General features: G+C 47.0%; 1 protein-coding gene across 1 annotated transcript in view; it reads left to right on the forward strand.

Annotated features, from left to right (window-relative positions):
• Positions 1-19,893, forward strand: part of DTX1 (deltex E3 ubiquitin ligase 1) — a 448,016-nt gene that overhangs the window by 343,457 nt on the left and 84,666 nt on the right. The window contains exon 5 of the mRNA XM_086943241.1: positions 19,615-19,776. Coding sequence (XP_086799367.1) covers positions 19,615-19,776 — 162 coding nt within the window. The remainder of the gene's footprint in view (positions 1-19,614; positions 19,777-19,893) is intronic.

The following is a 19,893-nucleotide window of genomic DNA, read 5'->3' on the forward strand; positions in this document are numbered from 1 at the left end:
GCCTACCCTGCCAGGGACATTGCCACAATTTTACTTTCCATGAGGGAGCCCACTCCTCGGAAAAATCTCTGCCCGCCTGCCTGTCTGGAAATGGGCCGCCGCGCTGCCCGCGACGACCCGGAAGTGCTGCTGGAGATGCCCCGGAAGTCCCGCCTCGGGACCCAAGTGAGAGGAGGAGCCGAGGGAAGCATGGCGGCCGGGCTGCAGGTCTCCGGCGATGCGAGGGAGCCCTGCTGCATCTAAAGGAGCCCAGGAGAAGCGGAGTAGGGGCGGAAGGGGTGCGGGGCACATTGCCGGTACCCGCCCCCGCCGCAGAGACCGACCCCGGAGAGGACGAAAGCAGAAGCAGATCACCGGCCGGTGCAGGAGGGGCTCCGGTATGGAAGAGGAGCCCCGCGCTGCCTGATTGAAGAAACCGGCAGTGGTTCCCGCCCCCCGCAGCACCAGCGAGATCCCGGTGAGTGCGCGGCAAGGGCTGTACATTTAGAGCGGCCCCGGTTGACAGCGGGCCGCTCCAACGCACGTGGGGGCATTTTCTTTGCTCGGAGCCAGTGAGGCTCGCAAGGGCATTTTCTATTTTTGGCAGAAGTGATGCTTTGGGCGGCCCCGGATGGCAGAGGGCCGCCCCACGTGATTCAGAGCCTGTTGAGGCTCGGGACCATTTCCTTTGACTCGAGTCCCCCGTGAGGGACTCCAACGACCCCCACCTTTGTCTTCAGAGCCAGAGAGGCTCAGGGGGCCATGCTTTGAGATGTCGAGCCCCAGAGGGGGGCTCCAACGACCCCTCATTTGTTTAAAAGCCTGCTAGGCTCAGGGGGGTTAACTTGCTGAGGAGCCAGAGGGCTCCAAAGAGAGCGTTTGTTTTCGAGCCTGTGTGGCTCAGTTTGGCGCAATGTACTACTAGGGCCAGTGAGAGTCCTGCCGCAGTTTTTATTTTCCAGCTGCCCAGCAATTAGTGGGCAGCTGCACCGTTTAGGCCTTTCTGTGATGTTCACAGCTGCCCAGCACATTGTGGGCAGCTGCCACGTTTAGGCTTTTGTACTTTGTGACTGGCGCTGCATGGCAGCGCGCTCTGACATTGGACTCAGGTAGGCATGGGCGGAAAATCCGTTCCGCTTGCGGATTTTGCGGATTTTCGGGAAATCCGCAATCCGCGAGATTCGCGAATCTCCCGCAAAATCCGCAAATCCGCGAGCAGCGGATTTTGCTCGCACTGCTCGCACTGTTCGCGTGAGTTCGCGTGAGTTCGCGCCCCGCGAATAAGTGCAAAATTGCAGAAATACGATTTTAGCAAAACTGAAAGTAACTACTTACCAGGTTCAAAAGTTCAGGCTCATCATTAGTAGCCATTTCCTGTAGTGCTTCCTGAGGGGCCCCTCCAGAGTTCAGTTGCCAGTTGAAACTATTATGTGACCCTGCTCTGAACCTCAGAATAGTTACACATATGCCACAAAGGTCCTGAATTACAGCTAAGGGAGACAAGCAGGAGCCAGGCTGGAAGTTAAAATCCATTAATCAGCCCCTAATTCATTATTGTCAGTTGGGGCAGGGCAGGTGTTGTAACTAATTTTGCAACAATGAAAGCACTTAGCAAGTGCAAAAGATCACTAATCAGGGCGCACTAAGGAAGCAGGTGCCAGCTAAAAAAATATTCTGTGACACATTAATCAGCCCCAAATTAATTCAGGTCACTTGAGGCAGGGAAGGTGTGCTTTGCTTTGCCGAAAATAATGTACACTGGACAACCAGAGGGTGTGGTGATGAAACAGAGGGTGGCATGGGTGGGCCAGAGGGTGGCATGAGTAGTCAGAGAGTGGCAGTGATGAAGAAGAGTGTCCCAAACAGGCTGGACACGTAGAAACAACAAGTTCGCAAAACTTGCGACCCGACAGGTAAGTTCGCAAATTGCGAAATTGTGAAAAACCCTCGCGAACTGGCAGAAACACGGGCGAACACAAAAAAAAAAATCCGCAAATTCGCGGGAATTCGCGGATTTTGCGGATTGCGAAACCGCAAATCCGCAAAATTCACGAACGCGAGATCCGCAAAATTCGCTCATGCTTAGACTCAGGGCATCCTTGCCCCACAAGGCCAGTTGGCCTAGGGACTGCCACAGGTGGTGGCTTATGTAAGTTATGCACAATGTGATTCCTATATTTTTAATAGTAATTGCCTACTGTGTGTTTTTGCGCTATTGACTTATGTTCTGGCACCTCTGAATGTGTAGGTTTATGCATCATGTGTCTTTCTTTCCATGCGCTGCACCTCTGAATGTTTAGTCATCATGTGTCTTCTTGCGCTGCACCCCTGAATGTATTTTATTGCATCATGTGCTTTATTCTTAACACCTCTGAATGTTTTAGGCATCATGTGTTTCTCATTATTACTCCTCTGAATGTGTTACATGCATCATGGATAATGTGTTCTGGTATACCCCTAAATGTGTTTATTCTTAGGTGGTTGTCCTTTTTAGTACAGGTGGTCCTAGTAAGGTCCTGGTTCCTGTTACCAGTGGATACTGGTTGTGATCTTTGTGATTACCATTTTAGGTTTATTATTTCTTAATCTAGAAGTGCTATATCTGAATATGACAGTGGCCCATGTGGCCCTGTCTTGTGAATAATCCCATGTGAATATTGGCCGTGCCAGTTGGCACAATGTATATGTGTGATTTTATCTGATGTATTTTTACAATACAAAAGTTATTTTTATAATAACCTTGTGTGGAGTCTCTTTTGTGGTGTGCCTAGTATGTTGTTGCTGTTGTGCGCTGACGCAAATGCTTTACACATTGCCTCCGAGTTTAGCCTTACTGCTTGTGCCAAGCTACCAAAGGGGTGAGCAGGGGTTATCTTGGCGTGTGACTTCCTTGCCCTGACTAGAATGGTGGTTTCTGCCTGGCTTTGGCGTCAGCCTTAGCCTACCAGAAATAGCCAGTTCTAACAGGTACAATGACCACTGGCAATACCCATGGGGTTGGACCATCCGTCCGTTCAATGATGTCTGCTGACAGGAGGTCATGAAGTTCATCCTCAACGGCTGTTTGGAGATGGAATGGTACACGTCAAGGGTGCTGTGCCACAGGCATGATCTGTTCATTGATGTGTAGATGTATTTGGCAGCCCTTCATTTTCCCTAGTCCTTGAAACAGCCTGGGAAACTTGCTGACAATGTCTTGGTCATCATTGACCTTAAAGAGGATCTCAACAAGGCGGAGACGCTCTGCAGTTGGTAGGCTGAGTAGGCAGTCAGCCTCTGGGCCCTTGATGACATGTATGACCGCCGGTATGGTGATGGCGTCGTGTTTGAGTGTTGTTGGGAATTTTCCCAAGCATAGAAGTGGCTTCTTGGACATCCAAGTGAAAACTCGGACTGGTGCATACTTTAGTGGAGGCTTAGGGTTCATCCTCTCATATTCTGTGACCGGGATATAGTTCAGCGAAGCCCCGCTATCCAGCACGAATTTAGTGTCATGGTTCCCTACTTTTATATCCAGGCATGGATATTTTTTTAGTTGGTCGGGGTCTACGATCATGTTCACATATTCAACTGTGCATTCAGAATCTCTGGATGATGATCTGGAGTCCCGGGACGGTGACCTACGCTCCCATCGAGATCTGCGCGACTCTCGGCCGGAGTGTGATGAGCCCGAGGATAATGTAGTCTTTCCGTGAACAGCTCTTATGTGATGCTTTCTGGTGTCGCAACGAGACGACCTCGTTGTTTCGTTTCGCCTCTCTTTGTGATAGTCCACACACATCGCTTCGAAGTGGTTCGTCTGCCCACATTTCCTACATCTCTGACCCATGGCAGGGCAGGCATCTGCATGAGGATAGTCATATCCACACCTGTAGCATCTTTTCGTCCTCTCTGGTCTCCTTTCCCTCCGCCCAGGTTCTCGCCTCCTGTGCTCTGGATGTCTTTGATGAGACGACGGTCGTGATCTCCATTGCTTGTCTTTCGAGCTTCTTCGACTGCTGCCTTTGGCTTGGACGCGACGCTCTTGTTCATTGCTCACGATGCGCCCTGTTTCAATGTTGGTGGCATGTTCCTCGGCCTGATCATAGACGCGAGTCATTTCTTCAATGTCGTCTAGTTCATGGGGTTTTCTTAACAGCCGCCTCCTGAGGGTTTCTGAGTGACATCCATCTATGATTTGTGACTTTATGACGGTATCTGTTGAAAAGGTGTCGAATTCACAGTGTCTCGATAGCCGCCGCAGTCGGGTGATGAATACTCTCATCGCCTTGTCCTTTCCTTGGCGCGCTTCATGAAACGCATGACGTTCATAGTCCACATTTCTTTTATGGAGGAATTTTTTGTTCAGCGCTTCACGTACTTTGTCATAGGTTCCAGCATCTGCAGGGGAAAATCTTTGATTATTTTGCTTATCACTCGACCTGCCAGGTTGCGGAGGGCGATCAATTTTTCTTTAGCAACAGTTACTTTGGATCCCTCAATGTAGTCTTTGAAATCTTCAAGCCACTCTTGCCACTTGGGGCCCATGCTCCCTCCTGTGGTCAGTGTTAAAGGTTCCGGGGCCCGCAGGTGCGACACTCCTGCAATGATGGGCTTGACTTAGTTTCGCTGTGGGGATGTCTCTGGGGTCACCATCTTGGTGACGCGTGCTTCCCGCCTTTTCTGCCTCTGATTGACCTGTCGCCGCTCGTTCGTAGGTGCCTGGGTTGGTTAACTGCTGTCGTTTTTTTTTTTTTTCAATGTTCATTTAACTTTGCTCGTGCTTGTTTATTCTTGGCTACTTTTGTTGTCTCACACTTGCTATGATTCTTTGTAGCACGTGCGTGTCATTTCTCACTGGCCAATCACTATGCCTGACCTTAATTGGCCGCCCCACACTGACCATGGAGTCTGTCCTTAAGGCTGCCTGACTTCAAGATGGCCGCCGTTGTTAGCTGCACCCAAGTCTTTCTTTCTGCTCATTCAGACACAGCTGTGCAATCGGGACTCACCGGCCGTCGATTTCAGGAAGGGGCAGCACTTCTCCTGGCCTCTACACTCCGTGTCTCTACTGCTGCGCTCAGGTAAGGTTGGGGTGGGCTCCCACCTTGCTTCTTGTCGTCTCGCGCTCACTCGGCGCCACCTGGCCAACCCTCACCCATCAGGCGTGAGCTCGCGAGGTCACGCGCCACTCAAGCTCCGCTTGCACTACACTCGCTGACAGGGGTCTGCCGGCCTTCCGTGCGCGACGCTGGCTGCCAGGACAATTCTGGATGACTTTGGGTGGCAGGCGGAGTCGGAGTGGGCTCCCGACTTCTGCTCTTTCAATTCGTGCCGATGTACACGCATCCGGCGTGAGTCGCGGTTTTGGCGCGAATGGGACACCTTCGCTCGAGCGTTCAACGCTCGTTGTTTCGGCCCCTTTTGGCTCCCGCACAGTCGCCGGACTGGGGAACAGGGTCACCTGCTGCTGGCCTCTCACTTCAGGCGGCAGCTCCGTTTTTCACAGCAGCGTTCTTCTTCGTGGACGCTGCTCGAGACAGGGCGCTTCTGCAGGGTTCTGTGGGCAGTGGGAATGCCTATCCCATCCTCGTCGCCAGTTGTCGTATCTTGGTAATAACTACAGACAAGTATAAGTATATTTATGTAGGAGCTTTATTGAATGCCTCCTTCCCTGTCCCTACTCTAACTAACCCCATCCTGTCCACGCTCCTCCTCTTCCCTTCCACCCCAGCTGGCTCCACCCACCCATCTACTAGACCGCTGACCATATAACAGGACCTGACAGTACTCTCCATGTTTTTACGTCTGAGTCTGATTATCAGCCTGAAGCATAATAGAATTAATGGGAATCCTTGCTGGAGGCAGTGGAGTAATGAAACTTCAGGGCCCCCCCAGCAAAGCACATGGAGCCCCCCTCCCCTGCCCCCCCCCCGGCAGCCTGGCACAGTATATCATCTCGACATCTCAGTCCAGCAATTCCTCAGGTTAAACTCACAAGTGGTAGAAGTACCGCGTTTATCACAGATAGGTATATATACACATTGCTCCTCGTAGATTGCTCTGAGGCATTTGATAAAGGCAGCTCTAAGTTTAGGGGGGGGGGGGTGAATGGCCAAACTGCTGGAATGTCTTCCAGAAATAACTAATACATGACTGAGACATACGTGAGAAATGAGAGCACAGCAAACATTATATCAGCCAAACTTAAAGCCACATTAAAGACTTTAGTATGTCACTGATGATGTAAAATAGGACTTAGTGCGACAATGATCAACTAAAGTAGATAACCAAGTTAAAGCGGTAAGTGAATTAAGGAAACATTGCCTATTAAAGGGATCATGATGTTCATCAATATATACTAACTCCGTTAGAGCCTCAATGTGAGATTAGACAACCACCAGTAGAAATACTAAAATCTAGATATAGTTTGGAAAGGCTTTCATTTTGCTTGTCGATTGATCTATTTATTTTATAGTACATGTTGGCGAATTTCCTTCAGGTGTAAGACCGGCATGAGATGGAGAGTGGGTGAAGTATGTACCTCCATACAATATGTTTTACTTTTATTGCCGGCCGGGCCCCAGCTGCCACAGCCTTGATGCCCTCCCTGATACTAAATTATCAGATTACCACCCACTGAAACTCCGATGGTCCTTAGGGGTGGGACAAGGTGGATGATCCATCATGGTCAAGGGCCCATGCTGACCAAGAGCTTACCAGAGCAAATCAAGGACTGGATTCAAAAGCGGAACCCACTGAGGAAACATGTAGGATCGCGGTGACTGCACACATTTTTGATACAGCTTGCACATGCCATGGAAGATGCCACAAGACACATAACATCTGCACGCCCTTTGTGAGAAGAGGGAAGTGTAATGCAATGGGGTACATTTAAATCCCACCAACCACATGCTACTTGAATAGAGAGGGCTGGCAATAGAAGCTTAATGGGGAACGACCCAATACTATTTCTTTGGTAATTCTAAAGAACTGGTGTAAAAACCACACACTTACAGACAAAATTGCCCTGGCAACAATCATTCATGGATATGGGTGAGAAACAGCCAGCGAGAGCAATATGGCTGTATTATGAGGATGCTCACAATTATCCAGGCGAGGGCGGGAACATTTTTAATCACAATGTCATTGCTGTGCCAATATCGGACAGTTTTGTGTGACCATTTTCGAATCAAATACTACACATTTGTCTTTTGTATTTTTATTCACCCCTAGCCATCCACAAGTCGTAACCCATCGATCAATACCCATCGAACTAAACCACCCAAATGTCCCATCCACCCACCCACTTATCCAACCCCATCTATTCATCCATCCAAACCCTTTATCCATCAAACTAGCAAAACCCATCCATCTATTCACCCACCCAGCCATTCAGGCAACCTAACACATCAACCCAACCATTCATCCATTACCACCCATCCATCCTCTTGCATTGAAATACATACCAAACCAAGACCTTCTGTCCATATTACCATCCATTTATTCACTCATCTGCCCACCCATCTCTCTAGATACAAGCTGTGAGCATAGGATAAGCCTTTTGCAGGCACAATAGAAAACTGGGAGCCTAGTTTTTATTCCACCCCAGGCCTGATTCTTCCACTACACACTCCCACTCTGCCTCTTAGCTCACAGCTGGGATTATTTTCATCCTGATTCCTGTTTTATCACTGCTGTGGTCATATCCTTCTCTTCCTGCTTCTTTCTCCATTGTCTGCCTTTCTCTCTATAGCACTGGGTCAATCTTTGGAAATAAAAAATAATTCTGGATGCCCAAATATTGAACGCCCGCTACCAGCACAAATTAAGCATGTTTGCCTGAGGAATGACTGACTCTGTCCCGACCCTCACAAGCTTTCAGAGACACTGATCTTTTCAGAAAATGTCCCAGTTTTGAGACAGGCCAGCCAGCTGCTGATCTCTGCTTATTCTAAGGCCTTAGTATTACTTCCTTGGACTCTAGATCCCTCCCCCTTCTCTACAATGTATGGGCCACAATCACAAATTCCTGAAAAATAGGACCTGGTTTTGATGATTTTGTAACACAAATTTCACTTATCAATTGGGAAAATCGGACTATACCACCAGTGTAACTAGGGAAGTTTTTCTGCTTTCAAGGGGACAGGCAAAGGCTTGAATACTGTCCCACCGTCGACAATCAAAGTGATATTACGCTACCCATTAGCGGATATGTTGATGCAAAACCTCCCAAAATGAAAACTTTAAAAAAATATATTTGATCTGTTAAATGAGCATCTGTCCCTTCATGGCTAGTGTTCGCAAACCTTCAAGAAGGTGTGACCCCATGAAGTCTTCTTGCTGACATGCCCCGGACTGGCCCAACATGTCTTTGTGCCCATGACTGCAGCTGTAGGCCCCTGTGGAGTATGTAGGGATGACCCGCTCTTTCTATAGGTCACAATGCCACAGGAATTGTCCATTAGTTGACGGATTTTATAGATCCCCAAAGGAAGAACCCCGTTGCGGCCAACACTTGCCAACATTGCTTTGGCCACCATACATCCTTGTTCGTGGCCAAGGCTGTCATACTCATCTGCAGCTAAACTGTTATGCTCTGTAGAAGTGACTCTAATAATCATCCAATGGGGTCTGGCAGCACACACAACCATGTCGATGTCATATTCACGCCATAGGGAGACCTGACACACTGAACTACTGAAAAATAGACACAAAGATTTGATCAATACATCAAAGTCGCTCACACAACACTCTGCAAGAACACCATTGATGTTAAAGAAAAGGGCATGAAGGCCAACATAAACAATAAATAGAAAAACAAGCCTTACACTACTGCCTAGGTGAGCGTAAGGCACTTCTAATTTTTTCTAACTGTAGCGCCTTTAATGTACTTGTTTGCCGCACTTCACAACAAGGAACACAGCACTTTACGTGGGGCGATCCCAGCACTTTCCAACATGACGGTATTCATTTAGTCAGTAGCAGCACTTTACAGATAGAGATGGCACGTTCATGTAACTACATTGGCTCTTCCCTGCTTGTATGGCCTGCAAAATCCCCACTGTCCTGAATGAGTTAACAGTGATATGATAACAACAGCTACAAACGCAGTAACTTACCCAATACACTACAAAGAATAAATCAGCCAAATTACCGGCAATTCACAACCAAAACCTGTAACCGCACCAATGGGACAGTGATAGCAGTTCACATCCACAGCTACATCACAATTAAAGGGACACCGCCTGCTTCACCCCTTCAACCACTTTCGTTGTCAATTAGCCAGGTCTGGTGGTTCAGTGGACTAATGCTTCCACTGCAGGGGCCTGTGTTCGACCTCATAATCACAGGTTCAAATCCTGGTGGGACCACTCAACCTTTCATCCATCTGAGGTCGATAAAATGAGTACCGTTGGGTAACAAGAAGCATCTGTTATTCAGTGGCAAGATACCTCCGGGTCACCGCGCGCTTTACAAATACACATGTTATGTTATAGTAGCAGCACTTAGGGCCAGATGTAGGTAGCCCTTTACCGATCGGAATCAGCCGAAAATACCGATTTTCGGCCGTTTCCAACCGGTAAAGGGCTATGGAGATGTAGGAGCACAAAAAACGGACATATTCGGTAATTTTACCGAATCGGTATTTTTACCGAATCGGTAAAATTACAGAATCGGTAAATTTACCGATTCTGTAAATTTTACCGATTCAGTAATTTTACCATTCAGTAAAAATACCGAATATGTAAATTGAGATGTAGGTAGCATGTCTAACAGTGCTACAGGGCCTTAAGAATTCGGTATTTACCATGCAATACAATTGCATGGTAAATTACGAATTCATGTGTACATGCACATCTGTGCATGTACACCTGTGCCATGTGGCACACAGACATGCCCTAAGGGCATGTCTGTGTGCCACATGGCGCAAAAGCCAGTTACAGGGGTGCAACAGGATGTCAAAGTGACACCCTGTTCCCCTTAACAATTCGGTATTTTTACCGAGTCGGTAAATACCGAATCGGTATTTGCTATTGAATCCTATGGACTTCAAGGCCCATAGGATTCAATTGCAAATACCAATTCGGTATTTACCGATTCGGTAAAAAATACCGAATTTTTCCCTACATGTCATTTACCGATTTTTGAATACCGAATCGGTAAAATTCGGTATTTAAAAATCGGTAAATGACATTTACCTACATCTGGCCCTAAGTATCTAGAATGGTGCATCACGTTTAAAGGGACAGTGCACGCTTGACGCTTAGCACACTTTTAACAGAACACCCCGGGCACGTCTCAACATACCTGCAATGCTTTTCACGGACCCGTAGAAGCACTTTTCCGAAGAATTTGATTACATTTAGTGGGGCAGAGGCCGAGCCAGCAGTCTCAGCAGGCATCCGCCACTGCTGATGGGGCAGTACGAATTATGCCGATCTCTGCGAGTCTGCTGCACGTGCGGTGGAATAGTGAAAACACAAACAGATCTAAGAGCATCTTCTAGGACACGAAGCAGAACTTCTCAATGGAATTTTATGGGACAGTATCAATACATCCAACAGCATTTCGTGGGACAGCATAGACAGATCCCATAGCATTTCACGGGACAGTATACAAACGTATCCCAGAACATTCCATAGGCACTACAAAGAGAACCTTGCACCACCAGACCTAAGAGCATTCCACGGGGCAGTACAAACAGATCCCTGAGCATCCACAGGGCAGTAGCACCAACAAAACTAACACCATTCCATGGGGCAGTAAAAACAGATCCCTGAGCATTCCACGGGGCAGTTGCACCACCAGACCTAAGAGCATTCCACGGGGCAGTACAAACAGATCCCTGAGCATTCCAAAGGGCAGAAGCACCAACAGTACTAACACCATTCCATGGGCCAGTAAAAACAGTTACCTGAGCATTCCACAGGGCAGTTGCACCACCAGACCTAAGAGCATTTCACAGGGCAGTACAAACAGATCCCTGAGCATTCCACCGGGCAGCAGCACTAACAGATCTAAAAGCATTCCATGGGGCAGAACAAACATATCCCTGAGCATTCCATGGAGCAGTACAAACATATCCCTGAGCATCCCATGGGGCCGTACAAACATATCCTTGAGCATTTCATGGGGCTACAAACATATCCCTGAGCATTTTATAGGGCAGTACAAACAGTTCTCAGAACATTTCTTTGGACAGTATCAACAGATTCCAAAGAATTTCATGTGGCAGTACAAACAGATCCAAACAAATTAGAAAGTCCCAAACGTTTCAAGGGATAATATAGGCGCACCCAAACAATTTCATAAGACAGAACCGCATTTCTAAAAAGACATACAGCATTCCAATGCGAAGTGCATACACACATCGGACAGTACATACATAAATCCGTGCAGACCTCGTAACATTTCATAGGCAGTACATACAGATCCTAAAGCATTTCATGGACAGTGGCGACACTTCTAAACCGTACCCCATTGCGCCTAAAAGGAGAGTGCAGCATTTCTCAAGGGACACCAGAGCGTTAAATGGACCGTACCAGCACTTCTAGCTAGATCACCACAAGGGACAGAAGTTTTAAGACATGGGCAAAGTGGGCTCTGGTCCAGGGCCCCAGCCTTTTTAGGGGGCCCCCTGATAGAGCCAGCTCTGTTATGTCTTACCCTGATGATCTTGAGTAATGCTTAAACACATTTTTTAAATTCCATTTTCCTTTAATTTATTTTGAATGTGGTTGATTACAGATAATTTGCAGAGAAATGCTCTGTTAGTTTCATGCAACGTCCAAAAAAAAGTTTCTTTTAGATCAGAAGAGGACCTCACATATGAGAAATGGGAAGGTGTCACAGAGATTATTTGCAGCAATACTTGTGAGCTGCTGCTGTGTTAAATGTTGAAAACACAAGTCACTATCCCTGAATAAATACATATAAACACATTTAAAATTTGGATGAGTGTGCTTGTGCACTGTCAGTGACTTGGCCAAAGAGGTCATAAAAGGCCTGAAATTGCATCTTTTCAACTGAAAGATGTCCTGAACAGGGGCCCCCAAAATACATTTGGCCCAGGTGCCCCAAAATCCTTAAGATGTCCCTGCAGCCACGAGCAAACCTTCTGCATAACCAGTCCCCATCCCCGCCCCACGCAGAAAGATCACTAGGTTAACACCTACTTACAGCGAAAGATCCCTGTAAATGCTGTGCACATCCTAGGCCCGCTGTAACTCTGAGGGCCCCCACCCCCATTCTCCTTCGGCCCGGCTCTGACTGAAGAGAAACAATGTAAGTTGATACTTTGTTTCTATTCAGTCCTGGGTCCCGTGAGGAGCTCTGAGCAAACTGCAGAAGCTGCTACCGAGCAAGAGACATACAGCTCTCTACCGATGAGCTGTGGGGGCCCCCTTAAACTACTGAATGCTGGGGGCCCCCGCACCGCAGGGGCTGCGGGGGTGTTTGTTACGCCCCTGGCTGGAGGTATTCTCTTTTGAAACACACCTTACATTAGTATAACAGGAAGTAATTCTGAATCCACCAATAAGAAGGAGGTTCTCATCTATGATGGAGCCAAATTCACCTTTTTATGGTTTAGATAATCAGCCGTAAACCAGCTTATTTAAATCCCTCGCTCCGATGTAGGTAACTTAATCCATGTCCATGTTTTGGTCATCACCCGTTCAGCCGGCTGAATTATAACATTCCTCTGATGGAGACAACTTCACCTATGTCCAGGTTTAGGCCATCAGCTGTTAAACCGGCTGAATTGTAACATCCCTCTGATGGAGACCACTTCACCCCTACCCAGGTTCAGCCCTTCTCCCGTTCACCCTGTTTAGGTTAGGTCCTCTCTATTTCAACCAGTTCACTTACACCTCCCCCTGATGAAAGCAACTTCATCCATTTCCAGGTTTGGGTCATCCCTTGTTCAACTAGCCTACTCATGCCTCCCCCTTATGGAGACAACTTCATCAATGTCCAGGTTCAGATAATCATCCAATAAACCAGCTTAATTACACCACCCCTCTAAAAATATTGTTGAGCCACTCGTGAATGAGGGGCTTAGTGTTCCTTCTGTTTTTGATGACAAACTCAGTCATTATTGAGTTATATTGTGTATATATACTGCAGGAATCCAGGTTTCAATGAGCTTCAGGAAAGATTTGAGTTTAAAGCTGGCCTTAGCCGGCAACACTTTAAGGTGCACTTGGATATCCACAGCATTGCTTGAAAGGTTTTCTCAGTGGCCCTATGAAGAGTTAACATAATGGGAGTCAGAGTATAACTCCGTGGAACTTCACAAGAGACTGAGGGGCACATGCATCAAGCATTTTAGCCTTCGCAAGCGCGAATCAGCCAGTTTGCGAACGCAAAAAAAGGCTTTTCCGACGCTGCAAACCCTATTTTGCGATTCAGTAACCTGTTACTGAATCGCAAAATGGGTTTGGGATTCACTATTAGTAAGCGGTGTGTTTAGGGCGTCCCTTCCTAATACCAAATCGCATCGAAATGTAGGAATGTTTTGTGACCAAAATGCAGTCGCAAAACATTCGCATTTTACCACCTACTTTAAGTAGGTGGTAACACATTCGCAATTGGGAAGGGGTCCCCAAGTTCGCTTTGAGAATTTTTGAAAAAGCATTTATTGAGAGTAGGCATTGGTCTCGGCGACTACTGCATGCTCTTAAAAATGAAAGGAAAACTTTTCATTTTTTTTGTAAAGCATCCCGTTTTCCTTTAAGGAAAATGGGCTGCTTTACAAAACAAGCATTTTCAATGCAATGGTTTCGCCTTTGGAAAAGTTTGAGCTATTGGCATTGTTAATGACAAATTTTTTATTTATGTGTTGGTTTAGAAAACAGATAAATAAATGGCATTGTCACTTACATTGTTATTAGCTTAATCTCTGCAGTCTCTAGAACTCCATAGCACTACCTAGTTATCTACACTCCCTAGCACTGTGCACTTCCTAGCACTCCCTAGCTTCCCTAGTAACTCCGCACCTCTTAGCACTCTGCACTCCCTAGCACTCTCTAGTCACTTCCTAGCACTCCCTAGTCACTTCCTAGCACTCCCTAGTCACTTCCTAGCACTCCCTAAGCACTTCCTAGCACTCCCTAGTCACTTCCTAGCACTCCCTAGTCACTTCCTAGCACTCCCGAGCCACTTCCTAGCACCCCCTAGTCACTCCCTAGCACTCCCTAGTCACTCCCTAGTCAACTAACTTTGTGGCGCAAGAGCTAATTGCAGATCTCTCTGCGTTGTAGATGGACCAGCGTGTCCTATCATCCACGCATGTAAAAGGCCACCTGTTAGACCCGGTGTTTAGCAACTGCCCTAATCTGGTGGTTGAAACTCCGATGGCCCTCCCATGGACGGACCATTGGTTAGTCCCTTTTTGGTGGGAAACGCATGACACTCCTGTACTTACCCCAGCATTACGGGAAGCAAGGAACTGGTCTAGACTTTCACTAGACCAGTGGGTGAATAAGCTAGAGACCACAAAGCCCTAAGCTACCCAAGACCCCCTAACAGCATATGCCAATTTTAACAACTGGATAACACAATCACTTAATATCATATTGCCTGTCAAAGACAACACATTAAAAAGATCCAGACCTACTGCTCCCTGGTACTCGGCAGAGCTCCGGGAGAAAAAATGTCACTTGAAGAGATTAGAAAGAAAATGGCGCCTGGGGTACGCCGAGTTAGAAAAAACCATTTACAGAGAAGCTATCAGAAATTACAAAAAGGAGATAAAGAGTGCACAAGCTGTGTATTACACACAAAAAATCACAGAATGCAATTCCAATTCAAAAGAGATCTATCAGATTGTGAAAACCCTCACCAAACTTCCTCAATCCCTGTCTGTTAGCAACAATTCACAAGCCCGCTGTGACGATTTAGCAGATTTCTTTTTTCATAAAATTGATCGCATTTATTCATCTTTCTCCTCAGACTGATTTAAATGGCCCAATGAACACTCCGATGACTTTTGTACAGAGCACTATGTGTAGTCAATCACCCTGGCTAGGTGAGTTTCCCCTATTACATTCAGAATCACTTGCCACTCTAATGACGCAAGTGAAATCGGGATCCCCTAGTGACCCTGCCCCCCCCACGCATATTGGTCACCATTACTCGGACCACCCTTCCTACCCTGCTAGAAGTACTGAACGCCTCAATTGCCACTAGCACGGTACCACCTGCGTGGAAACAGGCTATGGTGCGGGCACTTGCAAAGAAAGCCAATATGGATGTTAACAACTTAGGCAATTACCGCCCCATCTCCTTGCTCTCGTGGGCTAGCAAAATTGTCGAGAAGTATATAAACGGCCTCATAACAAACTTCCTTGAGAGCAATTGCCTGCTTGCCCCGTCGCAGACGGGTTTCCGCCCCAAACATGGAACAGAGACTGCCTTGTTGGCATTCATGGAGGAAACCAGGAAAATCTTGGATCGAGGAGAATCGGTGGCAGTCATCCTCCTCTATCTAAGCGCTGCTTTTGACACTGTAAATCACAAAATTTTACTGCAGCGTCTATATGACACTGGAATATCAGGTAGGGCACTGGAATGGCTCAAGTCATTTCTCAGTGGCAGAACCTTCCAGGTATATGAAGAAAATAGTATCTCCTCCAGTAAACCCCTTGGCTGTGGAGTCCTACAGGGCTCGTCCCTGAGCCCGACGTTATTTAACGTCTATATGAGACCACTGGATGAGATCGTCCGACTGTATGGTATTAAGATCGTTACCTATGCGGACGATACTCAGCTGGTGGTCTCATTGGCACAGGAAAATGACTATTCCACTAAGGTGGACCTGGTAGGTTGCCTGGAGAAGGTAAAAAGCTGGATGACTCTGTCTTGTCTCAAACTTAATGGGGACAAGACAGAGCTCATGCTACTGGGTAGGACAGCCCCAGCATCTATCAGTTCCACTTGGCCTCCCAACTTAGGCCCACCACCTGTACCTAAAGTCGCCATCAAGAGTCTGGGTATCTGGCTTGATAAGCCCCTGACATTTGACCACCAGGCCACCAGGCTAGCCTCGACCTGTTTCGGCTTACTCAGAACTCTCAAGAAAATCCTTCCTCTTCTACCTTTTATAGCCAGACAAATGGTGATTCAGGGTTTGATCCAATCACGTTTGGATTTTGGAAATGCCCTCTACTTAGGAGCTCCGGACTTTACTCTGCGAAAGCTGCATATAATTCAAAATTGCGCTGCTCGCACATTACTGTGAATCCCACGCAGGACGTCTGCCAAACCTGGCCTGAAGAAACTGCACTGACTTCCCGTAAAGGATAGAATTAGCTTCAAGTCCCTCTGCATTGCCCATCAGGCTTTCTGGGAGAAGGGCCCAGTAATTAACATCCCTTTAATCACCCCATACCATCCCAGAAGACAATTAAGCTCATCCAACGCTTTTTGGCTGTAGTGCCCAAGATCAGAAGAACCAGAGCTGGAGGTCGTTCCTTTCCCTTCAAGTTGCTAAATTATGGAACGATCTCCCTCTTCATTTTAGGTCCAATCCGGAATTGACATCTTTTCGGAAACAACTAAAAACATTCTTATTTAATAAATAAAGCTTTCCCCATTATATGTCCCCCCAGTAAACACTCTTAGTCTTAGCGCTTGGACGCCTCAGGGCAACTATGTGCGCTCTATAAAAATCATTTTCATTTCATTTCATTTCACCTTGTTGGAGGTAGAAGTAAAGATGCTGAGCAAACCTACAGGGAGGCGGTAGATGTGCTAAACACATAAACAGTGACTATGTACAGGCATAGGTGAGACCTTTATTTTTGTAAGCGTAATGTACGTTCGTTAGTGGCACTCTGATCACCACACCAGTAAATGAAATGTTTTTGGATGGAATATACATTTTTAAAATGTTTGTTAAAGATATTTTAGAAGGTCTCAAATCTTTTATTGTTGGGAAATTGCGGGTATGAGTCCCCTAATTAATTACTAAGCTGTAAAACCTAGTAATCGCAAGCTATTGATGAAGGAATCCCCTGGAAACATTCCCTTTTGTTTAATTGGAATTGTGCTTATTACATTTTTGTATCTCGTTCCTCCACTGCTTTCCACTTTAAGTATGGGACATTTTGAAACCAGCAGTTTTAAAGGTCATATCACAGTTACTCTAGATCTGTTATGAAATGCATTTTTTTGTATAAATGTTATTTGTAAATTGTTCTTATTTTGTGACGGAAAATTGCAAACATATTCTGTGGACCTAGTTTGTGATCCAAATCGTAAATCAATAAAACGGCCTTGCATATGTGATAGTACATTACTGTGCAAGCTTCGGTGACCAGAGTTATACATTGTGCATGCATAGGTGAAACTTCATATACGCCGTGCAGGCTGATGTCCAGAGCGGAGGCCATGTACAATGTGCAGACATTGGCGAGCAAAGCTACAGTCTACATGAATAGGTGCATAACAACTACATGAAGCATAGTCCTGCTAGCACATTCACACAAGTGTTTAGGCTTTTTCTATCCACTGCATGTGTTTGGGGGTTCCTTCCACATTCTATGCTTCTTTAGTTATACCAGTTTTAGGCCCGTTGATTGCCAATTGAGCACCCATTAGCTCATAAATTGAGTCAAATGGGGAAGCAGGCCTGTGCCTTTAAAGACCAGCAGAGCTGAGGAGACTCAGCCACAGGCCATAACGTTCCCAGTTCTGTGGCTACATCTAGACTCTTGTGTACACTTTTTGATCCACATCTGAGAAATGGTGTGATTCTACACATACTGTATGATATTCCACGCGCGAGATGCGGCAGATATTGCTTGAGTATGTGTGTCATGCCTTAGACTGTGTGTCTAGTGTCTTGGATTGCCTGTGATGCAGCACATTTGGTGACACTGCACACTGCTTGGCAATGAGATGGATGTTGAAGGTTGTCTCATTCCACAGCCTGTGCGTCAAATGTCATTGAGTTTTCTTTGATACCGTATGATAACACAACAGGACTATGTGAGTGAGTAGAGCGAGAGATATGCAATGGACTTAGTGCCAGATGCCGCATGTGTTCGTCCGAGTGCCGAGCACTTTGTTTGATGCCCCATGTTGTACGGTGTACTTTGAGATGCCGGTGGGACTTTCTGCGTGTGTGTCTGTAACTAATGCCTTTGACATTATGTGATAATACTACGATGAGAGGCGTCTGTGTATGATGCTACAGCAGTAGACTTTGCGCTTTTGTTTGAGAGTGAGACGTGCTCCAGATAGTGGGCTTCTTTACACACTGAATGATGTGGGTTGCCGCTGCCTGTCCATCGAACTCGAGAGGGAGAGTGTGATGCTACAACCGTGTGTGTCGCGCTACGGCGGCGTATAGTCTTTATGCGACGCCACAGACTGTGAGAAAACATGCTTGCGAGATGCCAGAGTCTTTGTGAAGCCAAAGTCTGTGTAGTGGGGGGGGGGGGGGGGGGGGGGGCTGTGGCCCATGGCAGTCGTTGTTCGTGTCCCTCATTACCGTGCTGTAAACCCTGAAGTATACAGCCTCTTTCTTGCACGTGCACGGTCTTGGAGGGGCCGCGGCCCTGCGTCTGGCGCTGCAGTCAGTCAGTCAGTCAGGCACGCAAGCGTAAGGCCCTAAATAGGAATTAAAGCCTGCCTTGATGTCACGTCTGCGGGATTGGAAGGTCTGCAGCCCAAACTGCTGCGCCACTGTGCGGTTTACCACCCTGGAGCCTGGTGCCGGCTACACCCTGTGCAATCTCCCCACACAGCCCTCCCGGCCCGCGCTCCCTCGGCCTCTTATCACTCTGCCCACCTTAGCCAGGAAGGGCTGTGGCTCTGGGAGATGGTGCTTCAAAGCGCATGGTCTGTCCCAGTGAGCGGCAGAGGAGGGTTCAAGTCGCAGCCTGCTCCTCGCGCTCAACTCTTCCACACACGAGCCTGTCTTCCATCCGAGGCGCCCGGAACCTTTCACGCTCTCTTTTGCCCCACATAGGTCGGATTCCCACATTTACAGATGGAGGAGCAACCGCTAAGGAATGGCCAGGTGAATTGAGGGGTTTGCTTCACTTTGTGACAAGTTAAAATATTTCTCGAGCGCACATGCGCACTAGACCTGGAACTTGGCACGGGTATAATTTCAGCCTACACTGGCTATCCCAAAACAAGCACCTACGGGCACACGGACAGCGGGAGGGGGGGCGGACACGGACAGCGGGAGGGGGGGCGGACACGGACAGCGGGAGGGGCGGGAACGGGCACTCACCTGGACTTCTTCCGGCGGCCGTGGTCGGCATAATGACGAAAACAAGCACCAAAATAAAAAAAACGACAGACAATAAGATTAAAAGCTAACCTGTTAAACTTTGCAAAGTGTCAGGTTCTGTGCTGCAACACCCAATATATAGCATTTCCAATAATTTATTCTCTGTTTGAGTTAGAAAAAAAATCTATCTTTAGTATTAATTAGTAAATATCCAGGAAACGAGTCCACCTCAAACAAAGATCCAAAATAAAGTGTATAAGTCCAGTGGTTCTGATTATAAGTCGACTGATGAAAAGTCCAACAGTCCATGAGAGTCCTCTCCAACAATTAACTCATCTTTCTTTACATGAAAAAAGGTCTAAACGTTAACCCACTATTTTTTTGTCTCCCTTTCCCCTGCTTAGGTATGACAGGTATTTTGATGTGTGCTGCAGGTCTGCCGGTCTGCCTGACCAGAGCCCCGAAGCCTATATTGCATCCGCCTCCGGTGAACAAGAGTGACATCAAACCTGTGCCGGGCATCAATGGGGTGTGCAGGAAGACCAAGAAGAAGCATCTGAAGAAGAGTAAGTGATTATCAGCACACAGTTATCTTGCTCTCGCACCCTTCTTCCCCTGCATGCGCTTGACCTTCATACTCCTATATATATAAATATATATATATCATGTTTATGAAACCATAG

This window comes from Lissotriton vulgaris, chromosome 11 (assembly GCF_964263255.1).
Source record: "Lissotriton vulgaris chromosome 11, aLisVul1.2, whole genome shotgun sequence".
NCBI classification, from domain to species: domain Eukaryota; kingdom Metazoa; phylum Chordata; class Amphibia; order Caudata; family Salamandridae; genus Lissotriton; species Lissotriton vulgaris.